At 33.5% G+C, this 12,555-nt stretch overlaps 1 protein-coding gene across 1 annotated transcript; it reads right to left on the bottom strand.

Annotated features, from left to right (window-relative positions):
- Positions 1-6,649: 6,649 nt before the first annotated feature.
- On the bottom strand, positions 6,650-9,001 carry LOC111399436 (profilin-1-like). Its single transcript, XM_023026745.1, has 4 exons — positions 8,740-9,001; positions 8,007-8,144; positions 7,058-7,200; positions 6,650-6,949 (listed from the first exon to the last, which is right to left on the bottom strand). Exons 1-3 carry the CDS (start codon positions 8,860-8,862, stop codon positions 7,066-7,068), a joined length of 396 nt encoding a protein of 131 aa, XP_022882513.1. The 5' UTR covers positions 8,863-9,001; the 3' UTR covers positions 6,650-6,949; positions 7,058-7,065.
- Between the last annotated feature and the right edge of the window lie 3,554 nt (positions 9,002-12,555).

The raw sequence follows: 12,555 nt of genomic DNA on the forward strand, positions 1-12,555 counted from the left end.
TTCCTCCAAATCCATCTTTGAGAAAACTGCTCTAATCTGCACTTGTCATGAAGTAAATCTCGTGTTTCATCCAATAATGAAAATGATATTTCATCGTTGTCACGTGGAATATTCAACATTGCTTTGATACCACTTGTTATGAATTGATCGCAAGATAATGAAATAATGAAATAAACAATAACAAGACAAGAACACCAAGATTTATGTAAAAATTCAAGATGGTAAAAAATCACAGGCAGAGGAGGAAAAATCCTCTATAATCAATAATAATTATATTTAAAACAAGAGTTCAATACTCTCAAGATATATATATATATATATATATGGTAGAGGAGGAAAAATCCTCTAAAATCAATAATAATTATATTTAAAACAAGAGTTCAATACTCTCAAGATGTTGTATGAATGTAAAGGAAACAATATATGTGTGTGTGTGACTTTGTTGTTGGAGAACCATGCGGGCGACAAGTCTCTATAGAAAATATACAAGCGGCGCTCAAGTGGCAAGCTAGCAAAATGTGGCACCTTTTTTCCCCTATCCATAATTTTGATCTCTTCAAGATCACTTCAATCAAAACTCCAATAACTACTATAAATTGAGTTGAACTATAAAAATTTTAATAAATTCTTCAGGGGATGCAAGAAGTGTCAAATTCATGCCGATCTGAATCATGTGTCGTCGTCATCACTACAAATCAAGAAGAAATGAAAGGACAAAAAGGGCCCTAATATAACTTTCTAATAATACATGATATTAGACTCCTCAAACTAGAACAAATGAGAGGTCAAGAAGTGAGAGTTTTCCCACCAAGAATTCAAGTCGAGCATGAGTGTAAGACTCGGTGAACAAATCTGCAATTTGAAGTCCTTGCTCATTTAAGGTGAACCTATGGGCTCTGTCTTTTAATCCAAGCATTTCTCTAGAGTAAATCGCCCTTTATTTCATTATAATATATATAAGGGTAAAGCCAATTCATTTATTATTTGTATGTTCATTAATGGCAGGGTGGTTGTAATCTGACTAGCGCCGTTATTGTCACAATGAAAAGGCATTGATGTAGTGAGATGAACCTAAAAAGATCAGATAGAAACTTGTGTAAACTACTTCACTAGTAGTTGCAGACATAACCTGGTATTTTGCCTCTGCACTGAATTTGGCACACATTAAATATGGCAAAATAAAGGGCTTGCTTTTTTTCTTTTTTCTTTTTTCACGCTTCCTGGAACAATAGAATTTCAAAGGAAGATACAAAATCCAGTGGTAGAGTGGTGATCAATAGGACAGCCTACTTTCCATTTTCTAAATTAGATTAGAATAAGGGTCTTATAGTTTAGGGGCGCACTAGCCTGTTGGAAACGTCAGGTTTTTAGTGTCCTTATGTTTTTCAACAAAATTGGAGCATGAGAAAAGCAAATAACAAATCGTAAATAACAAGTTACTCTATAGAAAAGGAAGAAAATAATAAAATATTTGAAAAGGAATGCTGGTAAGTTTTTTTGTTTGCCATAGTAACATAAAAATCACCAACATGTCAAGATCCAAATTCGAATTGGTTCTTGGTCCTGGTTAGGGTCCACATGTGGGTAGGTTTTTAGTCTTGTTAGTGTAACAAGGGGACTAGTGAGAATTGAGAAGTCCTTTGTTGAAGTGAAGAAGAGAAATGAAAATAAAAGCAAGGTAAGAATGGGGCTCAAAATTCGTTCTCACTCAAATCGATAAGAAGTTATAGTTGTGGAATATGAGTCAATGCTCAACTAGTTCGAAGGCTATATCTTGGTCGTATAACATAATGAAAATGTATCGGACTACAAGTCCTCACATCAAATTAAGAACATTAAGATTTCCTGTAAAATTTCGAGCAAATTGACGTTTGAATACAAAAAGTGAAAAAGTACCCAAAAAAAAAATTGTTAAGAGAAAGTATAGATAAATATTTTCTTAAATATTGCAGTACACATGTTATTTTTCCTTCTAGTCTCTAAAACATCATCTAGATATAAAACATCATTGAAGCACATAATATCTCATATATAGAGGAAAATCTCAGGGGATTTCTACTATTCTTAGATAAGAAAATTATAAGATATAGATAATTTTAAATGGTCGAAAATACATAGATGAGTGTGTATTATATTTTTTCTATTATATGTATGATCTGTTAACTCCGACAATGTCAATAATTTTGACCATCGTATGTGATTTATTAACTCCCAAGGTTTCAAAGATCGACATTGAAATGGTGGAGTGTACTTGTTTTAGTGAACATAGGGATGGACAAATTAATCGCCTATCCTATTAACCTGAATGACTCAAATTGGATGGTGATTTAACAATTAAGAAGCGATCCTATTCAACTCAACCCAATTCAACTCGTTTCCTTAAAGAGTTTTTTGAAAAATCATTTAAATACTTGTAGTTGACAAAATTACTTATAATTGCACTACAAGATATAAAAATTAAAATTTGAGTAATGTTATTCATAGCAAAGACTATTAATAGTCGTCCTAAAGTCTTCATTGTGAATAGCTATGACATTAATGTATCAAACAATAAAGCTACACATATATGCCACATAGGCAACTACCAATAGTTTTGCACTATGAATAGCTTTATCCTTAAGATTTTGCTGTATATTTAATTTAATAACCACGATTTATTAGGACTGCTATCTAAAACTCATTCCAAGAATTCTAAATTCAAATTCCAAAAAGACTCCAACAACATGCTTCACTTATGATCAGCTAATTTTTTAAGACATCAACAATATATAGACTCTTTTTAGTGGGGATTAAAATCAGATTTTTATTAGATTTTGATAAAAGTTGATGAAATGTGTAGTTGAAAAAGTTGTGAATCCTAATGTTATTCAAATTAATTGTTAACTTTGACTTAAATTAAAATCTGAATTTTAATCCTTCTGAAACCAAAAATTCTACTGAACCAATAAAATAGTAACACAAGTCGTCTCCACTGCCATCATTGTTGTCAACCACACCCGTCATCATATTAGCACCAGCTCTTTTTACCGTCACCTTTACAATCACCAAATCTGCACCATCACCGCAACCAACACCACAAGTCTCCATCAACACCACCACCAACACTGCCTCAAATATGATTAATTGCAACCAAGCACCATCCCCACACTACGCAACAACGTTGCACAATTTACAATCAACTACTCAAGTGTCATGTTCATGACACAATATGAAATAACATAGTTCAATGTGGGACAACTTGTAACAAGATTATCTTGTTTGAATTAATGCATAATTCTGCAAGTTTCCCAGGAGTATATAGTTGGAGCATTAGGGGAATGATGAAACATTAAGTGTAGATATATTCAATAATTTGAATTTTCACAGTTAAGTTATAGTTAAAAAATTGATGTAATGTAATAGGCTCATAGCTATATAAGTTAAGCAAATTGATACAGAATCTAACTTTAGTTTACCCACTAAACAGAGACAAGATCGAATCATAACGGCGTTGGAAAAAATATTAATTTGTCATGAGGGTCGACATATGTAATTAATTGTATATAAATGCTATTTTAAAATTAAGCCCAAAATTAAAGTGATTTAATAAAGAATGAAGTAACTGGGCTTTTGAACATCTACATAAAGTGTGGGCCAAATTATAAATGTAGAGATCGGATCCATTAGAGTTGTATTTTACGATGGGCTAAATCGAATACATACTGAAATTATATATAGAGTCATGTCCCCCAATTCATATGTTATTTTTCTCATTTTTTGTGCCATCACACTAATACAAGAATTCAAAGAGAAAGCATATTAGAGAGGAAGATAAAAAAAACCTGCATAAATAAAGAAATTCAAGAATCAAGAAAAAGGGTTTGAGCAAGCAAATTGAAGAACAAGAAATCAAGGTTAAAGATCTAGAAGTCAAGATTAAAGTATTTCAATTCAAGTTTGAAGATGCAATATTCAAGATACAAATCAATGGATCAAGGTATGTTCCACATTAATTAATTTTCTTGGTGATTTGACAAAGAGATATTGGCAATTCAAAATGTTTCGTAAAATGTAAGTTTCATGAAAAATTCAACAAACAGAACAGAACCACTCAGTTTCGATCCAATTCGGTTCCATGATGGTATTCCCATTGGATGTGGTTTTTGTTCCGGTTCCAAAATACCATGATCAAACTGGAAAGCACCCACTCTTAAAAAGGGCATCGTAAGTAATGACGTTCCGATGTATGGTACCTTCACTTCAAGCCTGAAACAAAAATGTGACAGACACCATTTGCCTTCAAGTGCATAACATACATGCAGCAACCCTATTGGACATCATTCAACAATGATGTCGCTCTACATGCGAAGTAAAAGAATAAAAACTAAAAAATGTGAATTACAACGTTAGCAAAATGATGCCCGTATAAGGCAACGGTCAAATGAACAGTTTCTTGATTTTTAAGTCTTTTTTAAGATAGTGCGTGTTGTTTTGAATAAAATTTTAAACTCTCGTTATCATATCTATATTTATTTTAATTTTACATGCTTCTTAACAAATTTAAATACTCTCTAATGGGATTCTACATTGCATTTATGTCATTGTAATGTTTCAAACTTTTTACCATTTTATGGCTTCTTGTACTTTAAGGGTTTAAAGGCAAATCAAATCTTATTGTGTTGCCGTGGCCCCCAAAAATACAATAATGAAGTCAAGCACAAGTTCTCCATATTGAAAAGATTAGTTGAGCTAAAGAAGTTTTAATGTACTATGATAATCATATAAGATCACATAATCAATCGCAATCGGGACCCAGCTATTATTCAACCTCACGACATTGAACCGTGCTACTTGTACAGGTTCAATCACAAGATTTTTTCACAAACACCACATGACAATGTCTAATTGAAAGTCGTCAAAAAATAAAAAAATAAAAATAAATAAAAAAGAGAGAGAGAGAGAGAACGCAAGTGCTGCTCTATAACAGATCTGTAAACAATTCCCAACTTTTTAGTAGCACACCCTGTGACAATCTTATGACATGAGGCTGGAAAATCATGAAGAAGCCTCGACTCAACTTAACCCAAGACACTAGCAACTTCAAGTAACAAAAATTAGTTTTTAATAGAGCTTTTACTTTTACAGGAAATTACCTTTAAACAACTTCCTCTCAAAACTTTTCTTTAAGACAAAAATTTTTAAAAAATTATCCAAAAAGATTTAAAAACAACTTCTTAGGCCCTGTTTGGTACACATTAATATAAAAATCAGAATGAAAAATATAACTGTTACGAATCCCACACAAAAAATAGAAAGTCAAATATAATAGTTTGATATGATAATAACAATCATATTTTTTATTTTAATGGGCAAATAATGAAAAACAAATGAGGGTTTAATATCAAAATTTTTTGACTTTTTAAAGCCTTGTCGGATGGGCTTAAGAATAATCTTAGGCCTTGTTTGACCTCCATTATTTCCTCATTAAAATAAAAAATATAACATTTATCCATCACATCAAACCACCATATTTAGCTTTTTATCTCTTGTGTGAGATTCATAACGACTATATTTTTCATTCTCATTTTCACAATAATGTGGCTCAAAGGAGGGCTTAATGTGAAGAAATTCGTTTACGAACATCATTATCATCTTCCTATAGTATACTTCATCATTATCCATTTTAGATTGGATAAGAGAGATGGGTGCGTCTTATTTACACACGTAATGTATATAAAATCACAATAGAAGTCATAAGGTTCTCTTTCACGTCAATAGTGAGAAGTTTTTATTCTGCGCACCAAAGCAGGAGATTGGGCTAATTGAATTAGATGGTAGAAGCATTAAAACCATGAATAAGCTTATCATACAAGCCAAATACTATATCTGCAAAGTTGTCTATGAAGTTTAATATCCATTAAAAACCACCGAAAATACATAATTTACTGGCACGAATTCATGAAAACAATCTTCATAACCAGGAAACGCAAGGACAACTTACCTTTAAACAACTTCCTCTCAAAACTTTTCTTTAAGACAAACATTTTAAAAAAATTATCCAAAAAGATTTAAAAACAACTTCTTAGGCCCTGTTTGGTACACATTAATATAAAAATCAGAATGAAAAATATAACTGTTACGAATCCCACACAAAAAATAGAAAGTCAAATATAATAGTTTGATATGATAATAACAATCATATTTTTTATTTTAATGGGCAAATAATGAAAAACAAATGAGGGTTTAATATCAAAATTTTTTGACTTTTTAAAGCCTTGTCGGATGGGCTTAAGAATAATCTTAGGCCTTGTTTGACCTCCATTATTTCCTCATTAAAATAAAAAATATAACATTTATCCATCACATCAAACCACCATATTTAGCTTTTTATCTCTTGTGTGAGATTCATAACGACTATATTTTTCATTCTCATTTTCACAATAATGTGGCTCAAAGGAGGGCTTAATGTGAAGAAATTCGTTTACGAACATCATTATCATCTTCCTATAGTATACTTCATCATTATCCATTTTAGATTGGATAAGAGAGATGGGTGCGTCTTATTTACACACGTAATGTATATAAAATCACAATAGAAGTCATAAGGTTCTCTTTCACGTCAATAGTGAGAAGTTTTTATTCTGCGCACCAAAGCAGGAGATTGGGCTAATTGAATTAGATGGTAGAAGCATTAAAACCATGAATAAGCTTATCATACAAGCCAAATACTATATCTGCAAAGTTGTCTATGAAGTTTAATATCCATTAAAAACCACCGAAAATACATAATTTACTGGCACGAATTCATGAAAACAATCTTCATAACCAGGAAACGCAAGGACAACTCAATTGAATTTAGGAAGAGAACATTATCCATTGACTCTCAAACGCCATACTTGACTCTCAAACGCCATACTCCTTTTATCAAGACCAAGAACCCACAACACCAAATATTTGTATAGAGGCTTCGCTGCAAAAAAAACATCACGTTCGATCACTTGCAATTGTAATAGAAAAATAAACGGATAAATGAAAGCCCGAAAAAAATAAATAAATAAAATAAAATAAAAATACTTACCAAAACAATTAGAGACCCTGATCAATAAGATAATCACCAATCTTCTCAACAACCATGTTGCACTGGCCGGGAGTCATAGGCTCATCATAGATGCCAATTATCAAGGCCTGGGTGGTCTTTTTCACAGTAACACCGCCTGGTCCCTGAATCGAAACAATATATGATAACTTGTCAAGGACAACAGGTTCGGTGCTGTATTTACTACTCCAACTCAATGATTAGGGAATCTGATCCACCCTATAGCTTTAGAAATAATTCCACTTTAAAATGAACTTTGATTAATGCAAACATATATGCCACGTACAATTGCACGACCAGACAACACACACGCTATTAACTAAATGGTTAGGGACCTATAGGCTATAGCTTTCGAAATAAACCCATTCCGATATGAACTTTTCTGATTAATGTCAACACATGCCACATATGAGAGTGCGACTCCTCAACACAAAGGCTATTAACCAGCTTTTTGTTTGCTTCTTTTTACATTTTTAAAAGTTGTAGCCTTCTGCGAATGACACCATTCGTCTCTAATTCAATCAAAATACTGATGACAAGAAGATCCATTACACCATAATATGTGGTACACTCAACTTAAAGACATGAGAGTGCGACTCCTCAAGACAAGAAGATCCATTACACCATAATATGTGACATACCCAGTGTAAGCCTCTACTTATTTATGCTACAGTAATTTCTCTGTTCAAGAATCTTCTTAAAGCGCAAATGGCAATTATAAAAGATAAATAGAAATAGATGTTTACCAAAGTATGTCTACTAAGGACATTCTCGCAGGTATATACTGTGTACTACTAAAGCTCTGGCTAAAGGAACTATATCCTTTTTTCAACGGCTGATAATCCATTTTCCATAACTGAGCAACATTTACAAGATGTATTTGCGATTCTTTATATTATATTAAGAGTGCAAATAGATTAAGAAACAATACCTTCTTCCCTCGGATGACAGCCCCTGGTTCACCTTGAATGACCATGTATTTAGTGGCACCAAGGTACAATCCAGTAGGAGCAAGCGTACCAGGATTCTCAAAGTCATTCATGATTCCGGTTATCTCATCAGGCTTGAACTATATGACAGAATCGATAAAGAAAGATAGAAAGGACTTCAGTGCATCCATAAATAGATCGCAATACGCTTCACACAAAGAATAGTATACATTGGTAATAGAAAATTATCATCATTGAATTATCAGTGTCTTTCCACTGGACAACAATTTCATTTTTCATACAAATTCATGTCCATATCTACCAGATATATATTATCAACTTCCATACTGCAATAATCAAATACTACTAAAATATTTAGAATTATTCAACAAAAGTCTTCATATGAAACTCGGTGCAACAAAAAGGATATAACATCTTACATCTCTGTTAAATAAATCAAAAGATTTCGCGTTCTAAGTAATCAACATATGAACATGATTAAGTAGTCCTTAACTTGATTATTTTCAATCAAAACTCTAAACACGATCAAGAAATTAATAAAAACAAACAAACCAATAACTGGATCGAACAAAGCCAAAGTCAATAAGAAACATAAATCGAGTTCAACCCAATAAAGAAAGTGCAGAAAAACAACTGGTATCATCAGATCTCCAAAATCAGATCATAAAATGAAAAACCCACAAAAAATTAGATCCAAAAAACAATCTTTCAGACCTGAGGGAAGTTGGCGCTCTGAGCCCAGACGCTGCCGTCATGGCCGACGATGGCGGCAGAGGTGAGGTGGTTACCCTCAATATCGGCCATCAAGTGGTCATCTATGTATGATTGCCACGACATGTTGATTGAATTTTTGGAAATCTAGTGGAGGAACAACAGTATTATTAGAACAATATATTAAATTTGATGGAAAATGGATAGAAAGAGGCTTATAGCGTCATAAAAATGGAATGGTGCGGTGATCCTTCAAACGATCCTCACTTTTTATGCTTGAAACCCACAGGATCTGGATACTGTGTAATCTCATTTCTGCCCTCTCAATTATTATTATTCTCCAATTTTTAAAAAAATTATTTGACCAAAAGTGAGTGGCAACTACACCTGTTCGATCTACTTTATCCTTTTCTTTTTCCTTTATTGGTACAATCTTTATGGGAGGTCGAAAGCATCAATCTTGGCTGGTGCTTGGGCAGGATTTGGTTCATCAGTTCAAACGAGATAATTGCTAAAGGATTCTAGATACGAATTGCCGACGCCTGAAATGGAGAAATAGTTTGCCATGTTTGGTTCAGATAAAAATCAGGGTTTTGATATAGTCCCCGTTTGGCTCCATTCTTTTCAAATTTTAATGGTTAGAATAATATTTTTTGAAAAATGTGTGGTTGAAAAATAATGAAAAGTTTTTATTCGCATGTAATATTATTTTATGGAATATCGTGTGATTGAAAATAAGATAGAGAAAAAGAATGAAAAGGAGAATGGAGGTCAAACGGGGACATATTTTCATCAAATTTGGTGAAATTGAGGTTAAAAACTTAGAACATTAATGATATGCAATGCTCCAATTAACTTAAAGAGTTATATCATGTAGATTTTTAGAATAATTTTTGTGAAAATGAGAATATATGGTTAAAAAAAGGAAAAATTTCGTGCAAGATTCGCAAGCATATGGAATCATTGACAAGTAATATATTTATTAAGTTAAGAGTTATCGTCCCAAGGAGAATAAAGTTCAATTCAAGTTTATTAGTTATGCATTAAATACGAATTATGTAACAAAGAGAGAGAGAGAGAGAGAGAGAGAGAGATATTTTGATTTATTTTCGTTAAATTAATTTAAGAAAGCAATAAAATTTTGGTTTATATTAAATTATAGATGATTATATTGGATTTCGAATTTGTCTATTGCTATCTATTTCAATTTTTGATTTATAATCTAATTTTGTTCATACATTTTTTACAATCTGTTGACCCCAAAAAGTGCACCAACAAATGCCGGTCCCACCCACACTTGCGTGGGCGAATGTCCAACACGCTAAGACACGTGGACGGTCTAAAACGAGCAGTTCAAAGGGGCGTGGGAGTAGCCCAACGACGCGGGACGGTGACATTCGGAATCCGACGGGTTGTTCGTAATCCGATTGTACAATAATTATCAATCGGTGCTCGTGAATGTATATGTAAAAGTGTATAAACTCGATTTGTGTATTACAAATAAAATGAGAGAGTTGAGTAAATGTAGTTTTAAGTATTGATTCTAGCCTTAGCCTTTGACATTACACAATGGAAGTATTTATAGTGATACATGTGAAATGGGAGCCCTTGGATGAAGTGGCACGTGAACTCATCTCTTTAGTTCAAACGTCTTTTCCTAGGTATGAGACTTGACTTGCTAGCTTACGCCGCATTTATTGCTTGCGCAGGTCCTCCATACTGGTGACAAGACTTGACCTTTATGCTTGCGACAAACGTTCCATCAATCATTCGAATAAGATCTCTGAGCAGGCGATCTCTTGGGAGAAGTGACTGTGGAGGAAGCTCCTTGTGGTTAAGAGGCTCGTGCATCAGCTTCGGGGCTTCGACCATATGACAAATACTTCCACTTGAGGATCTCAGCTAAATTCAACAGGTTCCTTGCTTCGGGTCGTGGGGTTCGGTAGTTGGACTTCGGCAGAGTACATCGGATCGAGGAGCCTCAGCGGATGGACCTCGGCTTGAAGCACTTCGGATATAACCCACCTCGATAGGAATGCCACGTGGATCAGGATGAGTGGGCCATTAGCCCAGGTGGGTAAGACAGGTGTGACAACACGCAACAATAGTCCCCCAAGTCCAAGTATAATCAATAATGTAATGTGTGGACTTTAATGGAGTAAAAGTTGAAAGAATTTTTGAACCCCAAATACAATCGTTAAAGTAAATGCATTTAATTTCTTTTTCCAAGACAAATTAATTTTATCTCAACCACAACTTGAATCTATTCCTAACCTGCATTCGAATGGTTAGAACACATTAAATTTTAGATTATCTATATGATTGTATAGGTGATAAATGTTATTCATAACATCTATTGCACATATGTTCATTTTGTTGCATAATAAACTTATTGTGAGTCTCCTAACACTACAACAAACAACTAATTATTTAATTGGTGACCGATCAATTAAAATAATGCAATAAGTATACAAAATTAATCAAGAAGCACATGAATTAAACTAAACTACTAACCTTGAATTAGAAATAAATAACAAATATAGTTCATCTTCATCCAATACAAAGAGAATCTAGTTTAGCATATTAATATATAAGTTATAAGAAGAATGATGGAAAAATATAACCCTGAATCATGAAAGACTACAAAAGATGTTGATTTTCAAGTCCAAGGTCGAAATTTTCAAAATCTTGATGTAATTGAATTTCAATTCCTTGCTAGAGCTTGATCTTCTCCTTCAAAAGTGATGAATTGACCTGTTGTTTTGATAAATTTAATAAAACTATTGTGTATGAAGAGGCAAGAGAAGTCTTTTCAATGTGTAGCCCTCGTTTGTATTTATAAGAATCTAAAAATAGGTCAAAATCATGTCCACTTGAGGTTTCAAAAGAGTTTGAATCACAAAAAGAAACTATTGATTCGTTTACGGGAAAAAGACCCTGCGAGCACATAGGCAAAACTACCTCGTGCGCACAGGAAAAACTATCGCTTGCGCGCCATTGAGCCAAGTGGCTCTTGGGTAAAAAATTTGGGGTCTTGCGCTGCGACAGATTTGTCTCCGTGCATCCCCTGATCAGCAACTTTCGATATTTTGATTATAATTTCTTCTCTCAATATTTGATTGAGGTTATTCATTATGCGTTGAAAAGTTAACTCAAAGAGCTACAAAGTTTCCATAATACAATTTTTCCAATTCTAATGTTTTCTATCCAAAAATTGGGTTTCAAATTGAGACTAAAAATTCGGAGCATAACTTGTTCGGTTGGAAATTGATTTGTGAAAATATTTCAACTCTGATGCTACCAAAAAGTGTACCTGATATATCTCAAACTGAAAGGCTTGAACATTGAGCTTGAGGGTTGAGGATGAGAAGGAACAAAATCTCTTGATACCTGAAACAAGACATCAAAGCGTGTTCTCGTCGTCCTTTCAATACTTAAGTTAGACAGGGAATTTTTATGAGAATATATGCTGAAATTACATGTAAAAATGGAGCGGAATAATGAGTCTTGGTTGAGTATTTATAGATGTTGGTAGTAGAGTTGTGGTAGGATTTAACCATCTACAATTCTTATTCTCATCGTGTATGGTGTTTGTTTTAGAGTTAAAGCTTCCTACCTGAGTTTTGATCAAACCGTTATAAGCTAATAATGTGGATAAGGGCCATTAGGAACCATAGTCGAAATAGGATTAGTATTTCATTGAGAGAATAGCACCCAGAGACTTATGGCCCGACCTCAAGGTCGATGGAATTGAGAAAGGATGAGGTCGGGCCAACAAGGTCGAGTTCGGGTGTCAATTTGTCCACGTACCATCAAACT

Source organism: Olea europaea, chromosome 9, assembly GCF_002742605.1.
Source record: "Olea europaea var. sylvestris chromosome 9, O_europaea_v1, whole genome shotgun sequence".
Classification (NCBI taxonomy): Eukaryota; Viridiplantae; Streptophyta; class Magnoliopsida; order Lamiales; family Oleaceae; genus Olea; species Olea europaea.